The following is a 23,489-nucleotide window of genomic DNA, read 5'->3' on the forward strand; positions in this document are numbered from 1 at the left end:
GTGTGCATTCTACTTATGTTTACATTGTCCTCTGTCAACGTCAGCATGTGGATGTGTTCCATTACCCTGAGTACCTGCACTAAGCACTGGGAGCGTTATGTCGATGCAGTTTGTAGGAAGGACAGCTTTTACTGCATGCCTACTCTACACAACAGTATTTAAAAGGACTAAACTAATGACACTGGGTAGCAATGATTTTTTTTCCTTTGAAGCTAAAAAGTTTTTCTGGTGTGTTTTTTTGTTTTTGATTTCAGGTAAAGTACATAAAATGCATGGTCACATGCAGTTTTGGTACAAACTGAGGGTTTCTGTGAGGTATGCAAAATGTAGCTATGTAATAACCACACTAATGCCAGTGTTGCTTTGGGATGTTTTGCAGTATTACTGGCTACAAAAAGTTGTTTTATTTCATGCACCAGAACCCAAAAAATTGGCCAAGTAGAGTGCCTAAAGTTCATGGAAAAAACATACTGTTCAAGTACTTTACCTCAACCTCTCATAACACCTCAAATTATGAAACAACTGACAGAAATTCTACCAAAAGATGGCTACACTTTCAAATGACATCTTGGGTATTAATAAACTGCTTCAGCTGAATTTAGTCCTTTATTTTTAGATCACTATGAGTTTCATGGCACTAGGAGCCACACTTTCAGGTGAACATACAACTAAAATATTAGAGCTAAAAAGCTTGGAACTTGGTACTCAACTTTCATTGCCTGTCAAAATAAAACATGGATAACAGGCAAGTATATCACTGAACAGAACAGCTGGGTGCATGGATTCCAACCCAATATGTTGGATGAGGGCACTTCTCTACTCTATATGCAATCACAGAACAGGGGATATGATTGTGTGTTCTAACTTACTCTTTGTTTCTAATATCAGTGTTATCAATCAAGCTCCACTTTTGTTCCAGTTCATCTGTCTGAACATGCCTTTGCACATTACATGGCCTTTTCCTTAATGTGGTGTATTGTGTATCTGTGTCATGGTTCAAAGCAGTGGTTTCTACAAGGAACTTTTTCAAGAGAGCCTCCTTTTCTTTTCATAATCAAAAACACATCTTGACAGACATGTATATGTTGGTTTAAGTGCTTATACTAAGCAACAACTCACATGAACTGCTACGAGTTAAAAAATTGGTAGAAGCATTTTGCTTTCACGAATTACTAGGTAAATAAATGTATACTTGGGCAAAGCCCCATGTACCTAACAAATCCTACAAATGAGGTGCAGCAGGTACCCAGAGGTTACTCATTATACACTAACTACCTGAACAATCAGCCACACAATTGGTTCTCAAGCATACATTTTTATATTTGGGTTTTTAAGACTCCATCTCCTGCAACACACAATTTTTTTTTTTTTTAATTCTTTGCCCAAACATGTTTCACCATGCAAGTGTGACTTTTGGTGTGTTTCATTTTATATTGGCAATATACAGTGTGTATCAAAAACAATAATTCGATTTGGCAAGTCTATATTTCTGAAACTAATAAACATATACAATGAATTTTGTTTTTTAATGAATGGGAAACTCAAAAAGTTTTTTTCATACCTTTTCACAGGTGTTCCAATATGGCCCCCCTTGAAATGCACATCATATGTCTGAGTGGTATTCAAATTGTTCCCACACTGCAGTGAGCGTGTCTTGAGTTACAGCTTCCACAGCTGCTATTACGCAATGTTTCAGTTCATTCACTGTTGTTGGTAACAGAGGCACATAAACAGAGTCTTTTATAAACCCCCACAAGAAATAATCACATACAGTCAGATCTGGTGACCTTAGAGGCCAGTAATATAAGGTTGAATCATTTGATCCAGTGTGACCAATCCACCATTCAGTAATCCTTTGATTTAAAAATTCCTGCACTTCCAGATCCCAGTGTGGCAGTGTTGGTAAATGATGGCATTTGAATCATTCTCCAGCTGTGGGAAAAGAAAGTTCTCAGGCATATCAAGGTATGTGCTTTCTATAACACTGTTCTTGGCAAATGAAAATGGACCGTTCTCCTTTTCCTGTGAAACTGCACAAAACACATTAAATTTTGGAGAGTCCCTCTCATGCTGTACAACTTCATCTGGTTTTTCTGCAATACGTTTTCTCAAGTTATGACAGTTCACCTTCCCATTTAAATGGAATATTGCCTCATCACTAAACACTAAGTGTGGAAGAAAACTGTCATCCTCCATCTTACCAAGGATGAAATTACAGAATTCACATGTTGTTGTTTGTCACCTTTACAAAGAGCTTGTAGTAGCTGAATTTTGGATGTTTCATGTGTAAGCGTTGACACAGCATACGCCAGATGGACATTGGGGGCATGTTGAACTGTCAAGCTGCACGGCAAATGGATTTCTGCAGGACTCCTTGTCAAACTATGGCAGATGCATTTGATGTCTGTGTCAGACACTTGGGAATGGCCTGGTGACTTTCCTTTACACAAACAACCTGTTTTTCAGAATTGTTCATGCCATCATCTAATGCTCTGTGCTGTAGGAGGATCCATACCATACCTAGTATGAAAGTCATGCTGAACAGTTATTACTGACCCGCACTGCACAAAATGTAGAACACAAAATTCTTTCTGTTGTCCTGACACCATTTTTACTAGAACTGAAGTGAGTGCACACTGCTGCTACCTAGCAGGAACCATGTAAAACTCAAGAATTTGTTCTTTCCAACAATAAGTTGTTCACACACATATCTCAAATAACATAACAGTTATGATTTTTTAAAATCAGATGATTCTTTTTGATACACCCTGTATTACAAAAACTTTGGTTGGTTTTTTACTTTAGGCCTGGAAACAGTAACATGTGAATTTTTATTTTGTTGTGATTGTGCACCTAAAACTGCATTAATTTTGAATTCAAAACTAGTGCCACACTGCACAATAACAACATGTGGAAAAAGTGCATGGTGATAGCAGCATAACACCTCTCTATGGTGTGGTGACATAAGTTTTCCTAAATCTCGTTTTTGTATATAAGAACTTCTGATACAATGTGAGAGTAAATTGCAAAAATGTGTGAAAAGTAGTGCATTTAACTAAAATCTACAAAGAAACACACCAATTATATACAATATGACAGAAAATGAAAACACAACTACTACAATTACTCTTGGGAAAAATATACAAAAACAATTACTTTTCAAACAAAGAAACCTATTCTTCTGACTACTTATCATATGATGTGCTGGCAAGCCATATCATACTTAAAAGCACACCAAACCATACAATCTCATCTTTAAAATTAATGTAGTTTCAGGTCAGTTATCATAACAAAATAAAAATGCACATAGTTCCAGGCCTACTACAGAAAATAAAACTAAACTTTTGTATATTAAAAGGGTGATCACTGAAAATGATGTATAGATATCAAAACATGTCTGAATAAAGATTTAAAAAAGGAAAATCATTGTACGAGGGGCATTCAATAAGTAATGCAACACTTTTTTCTGAAGGCAGGTTGATTTTATTCAGGATTCCAATACACCATATTATTCCCCACTCTTTCAGCTACTATAAATCCCTATTTTTAAACATAATCTCCATTCAGTGTGATGGCCTTATGCCACATTATGGAGAAGGTCTGAATGCCTCTGTGGTACTACTCTATTGGGCAACGTCGGAGCCAGTGCCTTGTTGCATCAATAACCTCCCCATCATCCACATAGTGCATCAGACAGGTTTGTGTGACCTTGTTATGGTGATAACAGATGCCTCACCCATGACTCACCATGCTTTTGTTCATTGCCACATCTCTGAAGACATTCTGTGAGTGCCTATGAATATCTGCGATGCTCTGGTTTTCCACTAAAAGAAACTCAATGACAGCTCTCTGCTTGGAATGCACTGCCGTTACAGATGTCATTTTTGAGACTACGTAGAGTGCCACCACCTATCAGAACTTCATGAAACTGTAGGGACTGAAGTGGGAGTATTCTGTGATGTCCCTGGACAAATTTCACATTTTTTCAACTGAAATTGTCTGAGATAAAAATGTTTTGTATTACTCATTAAACACCCCTCATATTTTTCGGAAGGCACAATTTTACTAATTAAAGTTAAATTTACAAACAGGGATGTGTTTCAAAGAGGAGCATCCAATCCTAGTAAGATTTGATACTTTAAGTTTGCATTTCTGTTGCCACCCCAGTAGTTTAGCCATAATGACTGAAAGGTAGTCATTGAAGCATGCTTGCTGTTAGCCAACCCTTCCCTCCCCCCCCCCCCCCCCTTTCCTTCCCAAAACCACCGGCTTAGGAACCTCACCTCATTGGCATGATTGTCAAAATGTACAGATGATATGTAGTTCATCAAAAGGTATGGACACATTGAACATAAATCCCTCTTCCCAGTTAACAGCCAACAGAAATGAAAGGAAAGAAGCTTACATGTTAATGGCAGACAGGAATAAAGAACATTTCTAGTGGAATAATATTTATAGTATGGAGTTTATTAAATCTGTTGTTTTCACAACTCATGTATTATTATGACCATTGCACCACAATGATTTCTGAGCTTCAGCCCTATTTGAAATTACCAAGGCTGATATCATGTTTGTACTCACCATCACAGTCATATCTGCAAGGAAATGTTAGGTAAATTTATCTAAACTACTAATGATGGAAAGAAAATGTGGGTACCTTGTCATGTACTTCTATCTCCTGCAACCTAACAGTAACATGAGATTTTAACTGTGGATCAAGAATTCTGGTAGAATCTCCGAGCACTGTTTTCAGTATTTCAATACAACAGTTCCCAGGCCACTGAAAAACATTTTTAAGAACACATTTTGCTTGTCTTGATATGTCTCCAATGTATTTAGCAAACAGCCATGGCTCTGGATAATCTGAAAATAGAATCTGCCTTAAGCTTTTAAAACCAAAAACACACTATTTACTGATCACAGCATATCAATAATGTATGCAGGGTGTCACATGTTCACATTAAAAATACTTCATGTGGACAATGAGATAAGTAATTTTATGCAGGGTACTTGAGGTCACTGATATAAAGAAACACATTAAAATTTGCCCAAAAATATGTTGGGATGCACTTGTTTTGTCCCGATTCTCAGTCAGTGAAAAGTGGCTTTATTAATTTGTTTAGTGGTACAACTAGGTCAGGCACTTGCTTGGTGTTATTTTATCCACAGCATTGTTTTATATCAAACTCAGTGCAAAGTTTTACATGACAAAAATTACTTACACTTTTAACACACAATATTAAGACACCACCACAAGCTAAGGCAACATTTTCCATTGAAAATTCTAATAATCGTGAAGCAACTCTGAACAGCTTCTGATTTTTTTTTTTAATGAAAAATAATACTTTTCTCAAAGTTCAAATAAATAAATATCTATTACATATAAAAATTTTAACTGTTACATAAGTTGTTTAAAATCACCACCACTCACTTGAATGCATACACTGCATCACATAATAATTACTGTACATGTACTTTTTAAATTACCATGGAAATTTGCATGAGTATTTTCATTTCAGATTCGATGAGTGAAAATAATTTTTTCAACAAAGCACCCAAAGACACAATCTCATGGGTTTAAATCCACAGAACTTGGAGATCAGAGAATTGGTCATCAGTAGCTTATATACTAACCAGGTAATTTTACACTTGAACAGTATAGTGAACCCACTTGTGCAGTTAAAAGTGGAGTGTGTATTTGCTGCAGTAAACTTTTACTTCTTCTTCACTTGAAGTTGCATCAATACTAAACACTACTGACAAAGGAAAATTAGGTTCCTTTGTTATTTACTGAGGTCCCATTCACAGAATTGGATATCTGCCAAACAGTCATTCAGGTTTTGCACTTACATTCTGTCATATGGGTAAAGCATACATTGTTCATATATTTACCTAACCAATGTTTGTAAATCATCCAGTTGGCCTCCAAATCAATGTTTACTCGTCTCGGGGTTCCTTTCAATGCGCACTATTATCTTACAGTGTAATGTGTCCCATACATTATTAGGATTCCGCACGTGCTCATAGACTGGTGTCTGACATGTATTAACTGAAAATAATACTACCCAACTGATGGTTTCAAACAAATACCTCAGAAACATGTTGTTTACTTGTACATACAATTATAACTTTTTTACTACAATAACTTTTTACACAGCATATTGTTATAATGGTGTAGGTTAGAATAGTCTCCATCCTTGCTACTACAGAAGACAATCTCTTTCTAATTTGTCCAGTGGTTACAGATGGTATGAACTGCAATGTCACCCACGTTTCAGGAGGGATTGTTAGCTATAAATGAGTATGATTTTTATATGCAGACCAGGAATTGAGGAAAAGCAAGTTATTGTGAGCAGCCACTGGCCAAAAGTAGTGCTCATACCACAGTTGTAGTTCTTTTATGCCCATATTCCCATTTTTGCTTGATGTGATGTAAATATTTCCTCCTGGTCTTGCAAGATCACACACATGAGAAAAAATCAAAGGGGGCAGAGCACCTCCAACTTCTCACAGCACAATAAATAACTTTCTAGCAAATTTACCTTCCAGATTAACAGTTGGTATGATTGTATACAAATGCATCAAGGCATTGTACCTCTAATTTCCAGGATTCTTTTCATATGCATTTCCTCTTCAAATCCTGATTGGTCAGAGTTGAAATAAATTCCTTACTGATTGATGGGATAAGTTTTTTAATCTCATCTACAAGTTTTTGAGCCAATTCCACAGTTTGCTCTACATCGTCAAGTTGATGCTTTGTTTGACATATCGTTATCTTATATCTTCCAATTCTGTAGCACTGTTTGAAGTTACGCAACCTTCCCTTGAAATCACTGTAACCTATCACACACGCAATTTGATGTGCATAATGTAGTAGGTCACTATCATTCACATCCTGTAAATTCTATCAAGAATGCTTGGAACGCAAAAACACTAGTTTTTGTAACAAGTGCTCCTTGCCCTCCCTTGAATAGCCATAGCTTTTCATTATGCATTACATGGTCATACTGCTGTGGACTTATTCAGTATCTGTTCAGAACTATTTTTTTTTTTACAATTCTGTGGATGATCTACCATGTATGTAACTATGTTTAGAAAGAAAACACTCCTTAGACAACAACTGCCCTTTACTACGTTTCACTGGAAATGGTATTTGTGGCTCCCTGTCTAACAAGGATGATGAATTATATGGCTCAACAGCTGTTTCAATATTACTTTCACTTGTTATGCATGCATTGTCATCACTGTACTCCTCATGAACACTGTCAACCCAGTCCAGCATATATGACACCACACATTTCACTGAGTCCTCTTGCAGAAATGCTAATATTTCATCTGTTACTTCTTTCTCACCCTGCAAAATTCCTTGGGTTCCTTTCTGACAAAATGGCAACTGGTGTTGTAAATGTAATGCAATGTTTGCTTAGTTTATCAATGTCATTGCTCTGCTTTGTATCAACAGCACTAGCACTGTAGCATTGGTGTTACTCACCAATTAAGCAGTTCAACTACACTCCATAGCCTCATGCTGTGCTTACCTATGGATACTTCCAGTCTCATCCCCCATTGCCATTAGCAGCAAACATTGTGGTTGCATGGTAGACAATATGTGGGGCATAGAATGCCATTAACATCATTGGCCTTTTGAGACCTCACACTCAAGAGTTTCCCTGTTAGTATGAAATTAATGTATAATGATAAATCTAAGAGAAAGTCATAAAAAAATTAAAAATGAAACAGGAATGATTAAGTAAATGAAAGATAAAAAGCTAGTATACCTACTACCCCTAAACAATCACACCTTCCCAGAGTAATGTTTTTTGCAGTTTCTCCTCCCCGTTATGCTATACCCTGCAGGTTGTTCTCATCTATAGCATGTGGAGAGTGGAAAAGTGGACTCCAGGTGACAGACATCCATGAGGAGATGGGATAATGTCTTTCAACTTATCATACATTAGTCCAGTAAATAATGGAAACTTAGGGGAAAAAATTGTGTAGTCGCAAATTTTTGTACAGTGGTAAGGGGGGGGGGGGGGGGGGGGAGGGGAGTGTCAAGAACACATACTAAAAATCCCCAATGGTTGAGCATGAGTGTTGAGGTGGAGAGGAGGTGATTAAATGTCACTAATTTACATTTTTCTTGAATAATTTTTAAAAAAGCAACTACTGTTGAACTACATTAAATTTCCTACAAAAAAGGACCTCTCCATTTTTCTGTAGGATTAACAGTTTCTGCATTGCAGGGGATAGAAAAATCATAGATTGTTAAAAATTGTTTTAATGGTATAAAATTAATGTTTACTTCTAAATGAAGTGGGTTAAGAACAAATATCAAATGTGTGTACCACTTCTAAGTGCAGTAGAACCATATTAAATCTGGGGGAGGGTGGAGGGGGGGTGTAAGAAGGTGAAGGGGAAGGGGGTGGAGGGTACAAATGTGAGGGAAGGTAGGTCTCCAGATTGTGATCACGCACTTCCCTACTTCATAGGTCTGCAAACAGAAGAGCACGAAGGTGATTTCCCACTCCATCTATCTCACTACATCACAAGAAGCAATTACAAAGTTATATCAACACTCCGCAGTGCTCCTTATGAATCAATGGCATGCAGGGCATGTTTATTTTCCACAAATGCATTAACACTACATGGAATATAGATATGAGTTACTAATAATACTAATACATGAAACACATATGGACACACTGTAAATAAATCTTTGCACTCTGTTCTATACTGCTAGAAGGTAAACTGATTCTTCTCACCCTGTATGACAGCTGTAGACTTCTTTCAGGAAAGATAATGTTCCCTATTGCGAGCTGCACTCACTTTTTATTTTCCAGATAGACTATCACTCCCCAGCATTTTCTGTTCAGTTCTCTTATGTGACTAGATAACATTGCTGAGCTCATGTTTATATAGTAGAGTTATTTTCACTTTACTAAATGAGTACTTGCAGTTGTTAAGTGAGGTATTATGTAAAAGGTTCAAATGGCTCTGAGCACTATGGGACTTAACATCTGAGGTCATCAGTCCCCTAGAACTTAGAACTACTTAAACCTAACTACCCTAAGGACATCACACACATCCATGCCCGAGGCAGGATTCGAACCTGCAACTGTAGCGGTCGCGCGGTTCCAGACTGAAGCGCCTAGAACCGCTCGGCCACACCGGCCGGCTCGGTATTATGTAGAAAAGTTCAAAGACTGGAGCTGTCAACTGTGTGTCACGCTGAAGAGTCTGTCCCAAGTGCAACATGCTGTCAACAAGTATTTGACGATGGTGATTTCATTGTCCCCACTGTCACTGGCAGGAATATTTTTCACAGCATTAGAGGCATCAAATTCATTACCCCAGCCTCAGCTATCCCAACATCTGAGGAGGCTTGTATTGTCTCCCTCTCCAGCAGAAGTAGGTCACCTAGGAGTTATGGATCTTCAGATATTTCAACGTAAATCAAGCAATGTGCTACAACATGTTACTCTTCTGGACTACAACATGATCAATTCCATTCCGTCATACACCTAGGAATATAAACAGTGGATTGTTGGTAAGTGGCTCAATTAAAGTAATGCATATCTGTATGCCCGGAAATCCCAAAAAGCAGGTTCAGCCACCTAATTGGGAAGGTTTTCCTTATCCTCTGGACCCACAGGCACCTTTCCTTTGTGAGGTATGAGAGCTATGTATAAATGTATCTGTTAAGTGTAGATGACTGTAACGGTGATTTCTCTAAATGGCTCCAGGCAAATGCTGGGATGGTTCCTTTAAAAGGACGCGACCAATTTCCTTCCTCATCCTCAAAAAGCAGGTTCAGCCACCTAATTGGGAAGGTTTTCCTTATCCTCTGGACCCACAGGCACCTTTCCTTTGTGAGGTATGAGAGCTATGTATAAATGTATCTGTTAAGTGTAGATGACTGTAACGGTGATTTCTCTAAATGGCTCCAGGCAAATGCTGGGATGGTTCCTTTAAAAGGACGCGACCAATTTCCTTCCTCATCCTCAAAAAGCAACCCAAGATTGTGCTCTGTCTCTAATGACCTCATTGTTGATCGGATGTTAAACCCTAATCTTCCTTCCTGTTTCTCTCACTCTTCCCCAATTATTGCTTTCAGGTAGAATTTTCTCAGTTACCTTGATTAAATATTGGTGCTGCAAAATTACTGAATTGATTGCAAAGTGAAATGCCACTAGTTTAAAAATCAATTAATTTATTTGGCGCACTTGAGGAGATATCTATCATTGGATAGTCTGGAAACCAAAATACAAGTGACACAAAATATAGAAAGGTATACAGAGCAACACAGCAAGAGTACAAGCATTACAAAGTTTCATCATAATGAGAGCTGACATAAACACCATAATCACCTAGGTATTCAGATGCATAAAGACATGTTACAGCTGATATGGCACACTAATTTCAAAACTACATCATGCTTTCTAGGCAGACAATTTATGCCATCAGAGGACAGTGAAGCATACATGGTGGTGCCACATAGCGGCAAAAACAGAATGATCAATTTTAATTTATTTACATAAAAATTGTTGAATATAAAACATAACTTTCAAAAAGTGTATGTCAATTCTCATTATGATGAAACTTTGTAATGCTTGTACTCTTGTCACGTTGCTCTGTATACCTTTGTATACTTTCTGTTGTTTGTATTTTGGTTTCCAGACTATCTGATGATGGGTACCTCCAGAAATCCATCATATAAAGTCATTGGTTTTTTAACTAGTGTCATTTCATTTAGTGACCAATTCAGCAATTTTTCATCACTCATATTAATTTACAGTATGGTTGCATTCTTCCTGCATGGCTTTTTGTCACAAGTACAATTTATTTTCAGTTGCTTCTTAGGTAAAATGGAAATGATCATATGGCATAAGGGGCCGGGAGTTCCCAGGCGGGATGCTTCTTAGGTTTTGTAGATTGTTGTGCCATACTGCCCTTGAATCTCTAAGACTTAATCATTTGAGTGGCATTGCCATCCTCTGCATTTCCTGGATCGCTGCAGTGGCTTTTTCGACACATCACATCAATGTCAAGTCAACCACTGTTATGGGACATACACTCCTGGAAATTGAAATAAGAACACCGTGAATTCATTGTCCCAGGAAGGGGAAACTTTATTGACACATTCCTGGGGTCCGATACATCACATGATCACACTGACAGAACCACAGGCACATAGACACAGGCAACAGAGCATGCACAATGTCGGCACTAGTACAGTGTATATCCACCTTTCGCAGCAATGCAGGCTGCTATTCTCCCATGGAGACGATCGTAGAGATGCTGGATGTAGTCCTGTGGAACGGCTTGCCATGCCATTTCCACCTGGCGCCTCAGTTGGACCAGCGTTCGTGCTGGACGTGCAGACCGCGTGAGACGACGCTTCATCCAGTCCCAAACATGCTCAATGGGGGACAGATCCGGAGATCTTGCTGGCCAGGGTAGTTGACTTACACCTTCTAGAGCACGTTGGGTGGCACGGGATACATGCGGACGTGCATTGTCCTGTTGGAACAGCAAGTTCCCTTGCCGGTCTAGGAATGGTAGAACGATGGGTTCGATGACGGTTTGGATGTACCGTGCACTATTCAGTGTCCCCTCGACGATCACCAGTGGTGTACGGCCAGTGTAGGAGATCGCTCCCCACACCATGATGCCGAGTGTTGGCCCTGTGTGCCTCGGTCGTATGCAGTCCTGATTGTGGTGCTCACCTGCACGGCGCCAAACACGCATACGACCATCATTGGCACCAAGGCAGAAGCGACTCTCATCGCTGAAGACGACACATCTCCATTCGTCCCTCCATTCACGCCTGTCGCGACACCACTGGAGGCGGGCTGCACGATGTTGGGGCGTGAGCGGAAGACGGCCTAACGGTGTGCGGGACCATAGCCCAGCTTCATGGAGACGGTTGCGAATGGTCCTCGCCGATACCCCAGGAGCAACAGTGTCCCTAATTTGCTGGGAAGTGGCGGTGCGGTCCCCTACGGCACTGCGTAGGATCCTACAGTCTTGGCATGCATCCGTGCGTCGCTGCGGTCCGGTCCCAGGTCGACGGGCACGTGCACCTTCCGCCGACCACTGGCGACAACATCGATGTACTTTGGAGACCTCACGCCCCACGTGTTGAGCAATTCGGCGGTACGTCCACCCGGCCTCCCGCATGCCCACTATACGCCCTCGCTCAAAGTCCGTCAACTGCACATACGGTTCACGTCCACGCTGTCGCGGCATGCTACCAGTGTTAAAGACTGCGATGGAGCTCCGTATGCCACGGCAAACTGGCTGACACTGACGGCGGCGGTGCACAAATGCTGCGCAGCTAGCGCCATTCGACGGCCAACACCGCGGTTCCTGGTGTGTCCGCTGTGCCGTGCGTGTGATCATTGCTTGTACAGCCCTCTCGCAGTGTCCGGAGCAAGTATGGTGGGTCTGACACACCGGTGTCAATGTGTTCTTTTTTCCATTTCCAGGAGTGTAGTTCTAAAGGTAGACTTACAAGATCCAATAGTTAATATTAATAATTTGTCTACAATATGTTAACTGTATCTGTCACACAAAGTATTTAAAGTTATAGTCACTGATTGTTACACCTTTTCCCGCTGCCAATGACACTATCTTGCTGCAGGCATTCTGATTGACTAGACGATTAGAGTTAATCAATATCTGAGAATATGCTACCTCTGTGTTTAACAGTAAACATTAATTTTATACCATTAAAACAATTGTAAGCCTAATTCCTGTATTATGTCTCACAGCTCTATCCATCTTTTCTATAATTTTTGAAATTTTCTGAGTGGCTGTGATGTATCTCATTCCATTTTGTCTGAGCAATCTTTTATTCATTTACTGGTATCTAGCATGTAACACTGTGGTACTGGTAATCTAAAACTGAAAAGGATTCGTGTATGCATTGTAACAACCTCACTGCAGACAACACTGAGATTCAATATTTTGCCATGTCTATCATACATTTCTCCAGTGTATCCCACAGGTCTCTTATTCCCATTGCCAAATTTCTTACTTTTAACTGGATTCTGTCAATGAACGATGGAGGTGGGAAGATTATCATACTACCAACAGCATGGGCAATTCTGACGTCATGTCTGGAAGCTGTCATTAAGGGATCTATTTTATTGTTCTAGCATCATTCAGTCTGATTGTGTTTTCACATTCGTTATGTCTTTGCAATGGACAGAGAATTTCTTCTTTTTATGTTTTATATGACTTTCATTTTTTCTGCCTACATCCACTGTATTTGCTTCTGTTGTTATTTCCATACCCCTTCCTACACAGTTAATTGTCTTCTATTATGCTTATTAATTCATGTACACATAATGGCAAGATTACACACTTATTCATTATAAGGTTCATATTGTTTTTCTCTTGTTTACCTGTGATCTGTTATCTTCTTCCAGAACTGAGAATCCTTCTTCATCAGAGTTGATGGCAGAGTAAGAAGATTTTTATTTGGAAATGTAAAACTCAAAAAAATAGCAGATCTCTAAATGCTATAATGGGTGGTTCCTCTGACAAAGAAAGTGTCATGACCACCCAAAGGAAAACCTGCAGGCAGGTGACTAGCACAAGTTTTGGTGTTCTCGTAAAGATAAGTCAATTTCGATTATAACATCATTTAGTTTAGAACTGATTACATCGTAAATAGGTGTATTTGTGTGCTTTTTAAGCATACCATTAAAGGTTTCATTTCTCTTTATGTAATATAGCAGAAAACGCAAAAAGATCGTACAGTGATGTTATAGTCGTATTTTCCGTTTACGTTTTGTCGCAGAAAATCTATAGAATTTCATTTAATTGTTCTTCGCTCTCTCCAGCAATTTAACTGTATTGTACCACCTCATTATTTAACTCACATTTCCAGAAAGTAGCGTAAAGTTTAAGTTGTTGCGTCAGAAACTTGACACTGTTGTTTTTGTTTACATACAGTTGTGTATAGGCCAAGTTTGTGGAATCATATTTTCGTGTTTATCTGTAATTTAACTGACTTATTCTTAATAAACTATTACGTTTATCATGAGTGAAAAGTGCTTGACGAGCTGTAGAATTGTTAGGTTGGGTCTTTGGTGAGACGGGTGTTGTAGTTCCTTCCATGTGGGTGACTGTAGTGGCCTGGGAATATAAGGAAGTAAATAAGATTCATCAGTGGTTTTGTAGGTTATGTAGTAGAGATAGGATGATACTACAACAGGAGGGGAAAATTGCCACCCTTCAGGCTGAGATAGACATGGCCAGGGGAGATCTTGACAGGTTAAGGAGGAGAAGGGTAAAGAGAGGTGGGAAGTGGCAACTGGCAACAGGAGGAACAGGCCTAGAACTTCGTCTGACAGCTTACTGATGAGTGCGGAAAATAGATTTGACATGGTGCTTCAGTTAGAAGCTGGTAAAAAAAAATGTAAATTTCACGTGACTAGGGCCTCCCATCAGGTAGGCTGTTAGCCGGGTGAAAGTCTTTCGATTTGACGCCACTTCGGCAACTTGCGCATAGATGGGGATGAAATGATGATGATAAAGACAACACAACACCCAGTTCCTGAGCGGAGAAAATCTCTGACCCAGCCAGGAATCAAACCCGGGCCCTTAGGATTGACATTCTGTCGCACTTACCACTCAGCTACTGGAAGTGGACAGTTAGAAGCAGCTGGACCTCAAGCAGTTGCAGGTGTAGACAGGGCACAATAAACTTTCAGCAGTAAATTGAAAAGTAAGAATGTACGGAAATCAGTAAAGAGAAAGAAAGTGTTGTTGTTAGGTAGTTCCCATGGAAGAGGTGTTGGTCAACTTTTGCAAGATGAACTAGGATCAGAATACCACGTCACCAATTTTTTTAAACCTAGTGCTGGTCTGGAGCAGGTGACAGAGGAATTAGGATCACTTTGCAAAGATTTCACTAAGGAAGACACCGTGGTTACAGTGGGTGGGCCATGTAACAGTACTGACAGAGATCCTGGGTACAGTATAGAATGTGACCTGGCAAAGATTACATCAGCATTGAAGCATAATAGTGTTGAGTATGTATCTGTTCTTAAGCACCATGACTGACCTCATTTGAACTCTTCTGTCAGGAGAGTTAATTTGGACTTGGACTGACTGCTTATGTCGGGTGCAGGGTCACACATTGGTGTGGTTCCTGTTGATTTTCTCAATAGGTGGGATTATACTAGGCATGGCCTTCACTTCAACAGGAAAGGGAAGTGTAAACTGACTGGGAAAATAGCAGGAAAGTTAAAGGGGAGAGGCCATGTCATGATAAAATACCAGTGGTTATAGGGTTCAGAAAAGACCCTTTTTTAGGGTAGAGAGGCCAGGAAGAAACCAAGTTTTAAGAAAGTTTAGGATTGAGACAAATCTTCAGTAGAGAAAGAAACCAAAAAACATAATTCTAGCTTATTACATCAGCATAAACAGCTGTTGGTTAAGAATTTTCACCAATCAGCAGAAATTTCAACTATACTCAATTTTAACTCAGTCAATGTGGAATGTCAGCTATCTTTATTGCATCAAAATATTCGAGTACTGAGAAATAAAATTAATGAATTAATTATCTGCATAGTTGAATTAGAGTCCCCAAACAAAGATGACATAATGTGCCTCTGGGAACATCATGTGACCACTGATATGGAACTTTTTAGTGTTACAGGATTTAGGTTAGCATCTCAGTTTTGAGGAGCAGAAATGGAGAAAGGAGGAGTTGCCACATTCATTAGGAACTGCCATAAATTTAAGAAAATAGACATTCATAAATTCTGCCTAGAACAGGACATGGAAGCATGTGCAACAGAAGGAGAATTTCATAAAAAATCCTTCATAATATTAAGTGTATATTGAGCACCTGCAGGTAACTTTAATCTGTTCATAAACCACCTTGAAGCTGTACTGGCCCATTTAACAACCAAAAACAGAGAAATAGTGGTTGCTGGTGACTTCAATGTAGATTTCCTTAAAGACTCTCCCAATAAGAACTTATTTGAGTTAGTAACACTATCATTCAACTCAGTCTCCACTGTAAAGTTCCCAACTAGGGTAGCCAACTGCTCACAAACAGTCACTGATAATATCTTTATAGAAAAGTCCAATGAACAAAATTATATTACAAAACCAATAGTCAATGGCCTCTCAGACCATGACACGCAGTTTCTTCCGTTCAATGTTAATACTGAACAGGACATAAAATCTGTTAAATATTAACTCAAGAGGGTAATCACAATAAGCCAAAAATTGATTATTTTAGGACACTCCTCAGAGAAACTCACTTAAGTGTGTACAGAGCTCATGGCATGAATGAAAAATATGACACTTTTGCTAATAAAGTGATTACCTTATTTGAACACTGTGTTCCCCCAAAACTACCCAAAGTTAGTGCAAAGTCCACAAAGAATCCATGGATTACTCAAGGAATAGAGGTATCTTGTAAAACAAATGGAAAACTGCATCTGTCAATCCAAAACAGTTCTGATGTTGATGCTATAGCACATTACAAGAAATACTGCAAAATATTAAAGACTGTAATATGGACATCAAAACAAATATATTACATGGAAAAGATAGTCATATTAGATAACAAACTAAAGACAATATGGGATACAGGGAAGGAGGAGACCGGTAGAACCAGACATGAAGAGGGACAAATAGCATTTAGAGTAAATGATACATTGGTGACAGACATGTACAGTATTGTAGAAATTTTTGACAAACATTTTATAACTGTTACTGAAAGATGGGGTTGTCAGGTTCTGTAGATGCTGCCATGGGATACCTCAGACCAGACATTTCAAGTAACTTCCATAATATGAATCTGACCCTCACTACCCCAGCAGAAGTAATGTCCATCATAAAACCTTTAAAATCAAAAACATCTAGTGGGTATGATGAAATATCAACAGAGTTAATTAAAGAATGTGATTCTGAGTTAAGGAACATATTAAGCTATCTGTGTAGCCAGTCATTTATCAGTGGAATATTTCCTGAATGGTTGAAATATGCTGAAGTTAAGCCACTGTTTAAGAAGGGAGATAAAGAAATAGCATCAAATTTCCATCCAATCTCACTTTTGCCAGCATTCTTAAAAAAATTAGAAAAGGTAATGTACAATCAGCTCTATAACCATCTTATCACAAATAACATACTTTCAAAGTTGCAGTTCAGATTTCTAAAGGGTTCTGATACTGAGAAGGCTATCTACACTTACAGTGAAAATGTACTTAATTCATTAGACAAAAAATTGCAGGCAACTGGTGTATTCTGTGATCTGTCAAAGGCATTTGACTGTGTAAATCACAATATCCTTTTAAGTAAATTAGAATATTGTGGTGTAACAGGAAATGCTGCAAAATGGTTCAAATATTATATCTCTGGCAAGAAACAAAGGGTGTTATTAGGAAAGAGACATGTATTAAGCTGTCAAGCATCACCCATATGGGAACTAATTACATGTGGGGTCCCATAAGGTTCCATCTTAGGGCCCTTACTTTTTCTTGTGTATATCAATGATCTTTCATCAGTAACATTACCAGATGCCAAGTTTGTTTTGTTTGCCGATGATACAAACATTGCAATAAATAGCAAATCAAGTGTAGTCTTAGGAAGATCGGCTAATAAAATATTTATGGACACTAATCACTGGTTCCTAGCCAATTCTTTGTCACTTAACTTTGAAAAAATGCACTACATGCTGTTCAGAACTAATAAGAGGTCTCCCACAAGTATATGCCTAAAGTATGATGACAAGCAGATAGAAAACGTGGACAGTGTTAAATTCTTGGGATTACAGCTTGATAATAAATTCAACTGGGAGGAGCACAGCACAGAGCTGCTGAAGTGTCTAAACAAATCTCTATTTGCAATGCAAATTCTGTCAGACATAGGGGATATAAAAATGAAAAAATCTGGCATACTGTGCTTACTTTCACTCCATAATGTCACATGGGATTATTTTTTATGGGTATTTCATCAAGCCAAGCTAAAGTTTTCTGGGCACAAAAATGTGCAATAAGAGTTATATGTGGTGTGAACTCAAGAACATCCTGTAAATGCCTGTTTAGGGAACTAGGGATACTAACTACTGCTTCCCAATATATTTATTCCTTAATGACATTTGTCATTAAAAATATATAACTTTTTCAAACCAACAGCTCAGTTCATGGAATCAATATGAGAAATAAGAATAATCTTCACAAGGATTTAAAGTCACTTACTCTTGTACAAAAAGGTGTGTATTATTCAGAAAGACACATTTTCAATAACTTTCCAGCAGCCATAAAAAGCATAACAACCAATGAAATTCAGTTTAAGAGAAGCCTAAAGGATTTATTGGTGGCCAGCTCCTCCTACTACACTGATGAATTTCTCAGTAGAACCATCTGATTTTTGTGTCTGTGTGTGTGTGTGTGTGTGTGTGTGTGTGTGTGTGTGTGTGTGTGTGTGTGTGTGTGTGTGTGTAATCTAACTTCTCCACCATTTCAGTGCAATAATGTGTTCATTGTAAATAAGTATTGTAGTAGTTGTATTATATGTTTATTATCTTATTATATATTTTTTAAAATTTTAAATTCAGTGCATTAATGCAATCTTAGTAAATGAGTGTTCTAAAATGATCCTTTCATATAGTGTTCATTTAAAAAAAAAAATGACGATCATTACACTTGGGACCTGTGGAAGGTACATTAGCTTATTTGTTTTAGTTGTAAATATTTGTTCTGTATTATTGCTTTTCTGACATATTCTACATCCTAGAGGACCTCCTCATTGTGTATCAATTGGAATGAAAGTAAATCTAATCTAATCAAAAATGTAACCACTGAGGTTCAGATACAAAAGTATTCATAATGATATGAACAACTAGGAAGAAAATACACACAAAATATGGAACAACACACAAAAACCAATTAATTATAATAAACAATAAAACTGGCATTCAACAGGTTGTGTTGTGAGGGGTGATCTGTTCTTATTATTACATTCGAAAATTTCTTCAGCAGCAGAATATACGGTGTTGTCAGTTTAACACTTCATTTGTGGCTGTTCATCTTGATATGGAATGCTGACAGAGTGGGCCAGATCACAAGGTAAGTAGGTAGACCAGACCAGGATGGAATCCACCCAGGGAATTAATGACCATAGGTCTGGTCCACTGACCAGTCTGGGTGTAGTGTTTAGGCAGTTTTCATGTCCATTTAGACAAATGGTGGGTTTGTCCCCAAACTGCCTTGGACCATATGAGATAAAAACACAGAAGGAAGGTAGATTAGAGTGTGACATCCTGTTGTCAGTGAGGTCATTAGAGATGGAGCAGAAGCTCAGAATAGGGTAGGAGGGAGAAGGAAATTGGCCATTTTCTTTGAAAGGAACCATCCTGGCATTCAAGTCAAGTGATTCAGGGAAATAATGGAAAACACAAACATGGATGGCTGGACGGGGATATGAACTGTCATTCTCCCAATTAGGCTCCAGTGTGCTAACTTGCACCATCTTGCTTGATGAGATACAAACAGTTAAAATATGATAACACTGAAGAAAGTTTATATGATTTAGAGATAGATAGTGCATACAACTTCTCTCCTTTAGGTTAACTGAAGGCTGTCATGACAAGAAAGGCAGCCAGTCACAAATTTAAAACAAAAATAAATTATCCCAATCACAAAATCAACAGATTTCATATAATGGAATATATGGTAGGACAGAGAGAAGCCAGTTTAGATTGCTGAACAGATTTTATACAGAAATAACGTAAGTATCCAGGAAATAACATAAGTATCCAGAATGATATTTCCACTCTGCAGCGGAGTGTGTGCTGGTATGAAACTTCCTGGCAGATTAAAACTGTGTGCTGGACCGAGACTCGAACTCAGGACCTTTGCCTTTCATGGCCAAGTGCTCTACTGACTGAGCTACCCAAGTATGACTCACAACCCGTCATCACAGCTTCAGTTCTGCGAGTACCTAATCTCCTACTTTTCAAACTTCACAGAAGCTCTTCTGCGAACCTTGCAGAACTAGCACTCCTGGAAGAAAGGAGCTAAGCGATGTCTCCGCACTATCCTTTCTTCCAGGAGTGCTAGTTCTGCAAGGTTCGCAGAAGAGCTTCTGTGAAGTTTGGAAAGTAGGAGACGAGGTACTGGCAGAATTAAAGCTATGATGATGCGTCGTGAGTTGTACTTGGGTAGCTCAGCTGGTACAGCACTTGCCCATGAAAGGCGAAGGTCCCGAGTTCGTGTCTCGGTCCAGCACACAGTTTTAATCTGCCAGGAAGTTTCATGACATAAGTACTTGCAAAAATTAGTGTTACCTTATTTATAGATAATACAGTACTGATATAAAGAAATATATCTTATAAATGGTTCCATAGGCAGTTGCTGCAATGGTAAAAGGGAGATCCTTAGAGAGAATGAATGTAATGTATCAGATAACTTTTAAAATATCTTTGATATTATCAGTACGCCCCCAATTATCATGTGTTGATATATGCAAATTGCAACATTTGATGCTGTCCACTATACTCCTGCTGAACACATAGTAGACTGTAATGACATAGACTTGAGCACCTGTGTCATCAAAATGTGTCATTCTTCTCACCATCTCCCAATGCCAGTGCTGCTGAATTTTATCTCAGCACCCCTCCAAAATATGTAGTTTGCTGCCATTCAATCTTACTTCTTGTCAGTGTATAGTATAGTCTCTACTCAAATCAAAACTGCCTTACTGTTATTTTCCAGTATTCTGAGTCCCATAATATTGCAGTTCTATATATTCTCAACAGAGTAGTGTCAGTACTCTGCATTCTCTATTATTGCACAGTTTAAAAAAATAATGTATTTTTACCTCATCACATTATGCAGTAGATGTCATCCTCTGTTTGTCATTACACTTTTGTCATTTATGCTTCATGATGCAGTAGCTGTCATCCTCTGCATCTCATTACACTTTTGTAATATTCATTTGACATTGTCAAGTTTAATGCAGAAATAGAATACAACTTCAAAAAGCCGAGATCACTGTTGCACAGCCTTTATTGTGATGACTGTTTTCAGCAAACTACATTGCTATAATCAGTTGTTCTGCACTGCATTTCACTGAATCTTGACCAAACGTATCTTATATCATATCATATCATATCATATCATATCATATCACAGAATGATATTTCATGAATGTGAGAACAACAGTATATCAGCAAGTCAAGCATAAAGCAACTATTACATAAAACAACACACATGTTGCACTGATTATACAAGCTCATGTCCGTACACTCGAAGAATGAAGAGCCTTAATTCTGCTAATATACAAACATGTGCTCGTATAATCAGTGCAACATGTATGTTGTTTTATCTAATAGTTACTTTATGCTTGACTTGCTGATATACTGTTGCTCTTATGTTCACGAAATATCATTCTGTGATATGATACGATGCATTTGCTCAAAACGCAATGAAATGTAGTGCAGAAGATCTGATGACGGCAATGTAGTTTGCTGAAAACAGTCATCACAATAAAGGCAGTGCAATAACGATCTTGGCTGTCTGAAGTTGTACTTCTATTTCTGCATTACACTTTTGGCTTTATCTTTTCATAATACAGCATCAAAACAAGTGGCATTCTAAGTCCACTACCACCATCCTTGGTGTTGCTGTTGCAGTGTACTGACCAGAGCACAACATAATTTAAGTAGCACCATAGGCTTGAGTCTATCATCATAACATTTGGTACTAAATTAATGATTCATCTGTAGTATTTTTCCAGTTTGCCTCCTACTAACAGTCATACTTGTCTCCTGCAGAGCTACATTGGGTGTTCCAGGCACCTTCATGCAGCACAATGGCTATTTCTAAATTGTCCCTCTTTTTCTTTTCAATACCAGGTCCTGTTTGATCCCCAGATCAGGCAGCCTTTAAAGTTGAATAAGTTTATTAGCTGAAGCACTGGCAACTGGGCTTCACCATCTGCCGCAGTGAACATGCCTATTCATCCTGCAAAAACACCAATCAAGTATTGACGCCTAAAATCATGAGAAACTGACCACCAACTTCTGCTTTATACTGATGTTTGCACTGCAAATAGTTTCTTTGAGACTTTGTAACAGAGAAAGGTGGAACCAACCTACTCATTCTCTTACTATTCCTAACATCAGCATCGGTTTATTTCCTTTATTTGATGCTGTTTTGCAGACAACCCACGAGACAGTTACACAAAAAACCTGATTCCTTATTCAGACTTTATTTTATGGGATTCGATATTCATGATAGTTTTTCAATCACTAGAATTAATATTATAGTTAATTTACCTGGAAATTATTTTTATACAGAAATATTCACAATTTATTATATGTTTAAAAGCTCTCAATCTCCTCTTAACCACAAGAATTTTAGTTTTACCAAAAACTTCCTATTTCAAAAGTTATTAGTGATCTAAGTTCTTGTTTTCCAGAATGTTGGAATCTTAAATGATGGTCATAACCAAAATTCAGTACAACAGTTTTGTAACTCAGATTTTTCTCATTTCAAAAATGCCCCCCCCCCCCACACACACACACACACACACACTCACACTCTTCTACTAAAGGAACTTGTAAATTTGCTAATATGCTGCTATATCCAAAAATAGCCAAATAGCCAGATATCAGCACACACGTCACAACCCAGGAGAGAAACGGGTAAAGCTGCAAGGACCACCTACATAAGAGAACATGATAACAAGTGGTAGTTAAGCTAAACACAGCTGACTAACAATCCGAAACTTGATCGCAGAGAAGAACCAAGTGCTAAGCAAGGTTCTTATCAAATAACCCATTGTGCAGCAACGCTAATAACCAACAATATCAAATGTGAGTACAGAACAGACTGAACATTCACCAGACAACTGTATTTATTTTGAGGGTTGACTGAAAAGTAATGCCTCCACCTTCAAAACTCTTCAACAGTTGGCAGCATTGTTATGTGACAGGTACTGTTCTGTAGCGTCTTCTATACAGCTCCAGTTGGTGGGAAGCCTTAGCTTTGAATTGTTGTGTTGTTACATTGTAAAGTATGGACCCCTGCACAGACGGTTGGTCAAAATGATTTAAGCAACGTGCAGTCATTGAATTCTTGACAGCAGAAGGTGTCGCCCCAAAGGAGATTCATCAGAGAATGAAAGCAGTTTATGGTGATTGGTTTGATGTGAGTACTGCGTGTCATTGGGCGAGTAAGTTTAAAGATGTTGAGATGGGAACATCTGACCTGTGTGACTAACAAAGAGTTGGATGTTGTGACAGCAACCACTGAGTTTCACAAGCAAAATGTTTACAGACTGATTCAGGACAACTGCCGTATCACTCAGAGAGAAACTGCAAGCACAATTGATATTTCACAAGATGAGTGCATCACATTATTGCTTCACTTGGCTATCGGAAGATATGTGCACGATGGGTACCCCAGATGCTGACTCCTGAAATGAAAGCGCGCAGACTTGAAATTTGCCAGGAG

The 23,489-nt window shown here is 38.5% G+C and overlaps 1 protein-coding gene across 1 annotated transcript in view; it reads right to left on the bottom strand.

Moving 5' to 3' along the window:
* Positions 1 to 23,489, bottom strand: part of LOC126183882 (zinc finger FYVE domain-containing protein 26) — a 329,860-nt gene that overhangs the window by 139,673 nt on the left and 166,698 nt on the right. The window contains exon 17 of the mRNA XM_049926187.1: positions 4,658 to 4,863. Within this exon, the coding sequence (XP_049782144.1) occupies positions 4,658 to 4,863 (206 nt within the window). The remainder of the gene's footprint in view (positions 1 to 4,657; positions 4,864 to 23,489) is intronic.

Source organism: Schistocerca cancellata, chromosome 4, assembly GCF_023864275.1.
Source record: "Schistocerca cancellata isolate TAMUIC-IGC-003103 chromosome 4, iqSchCanc2.1, whole genome shotgun sequence".
NCBI lineage: Eukaryota > Metazoa > Arthropoda > Insecta > Orthoptera > Acrididae > Schistocerca > Schistocerca cancellata.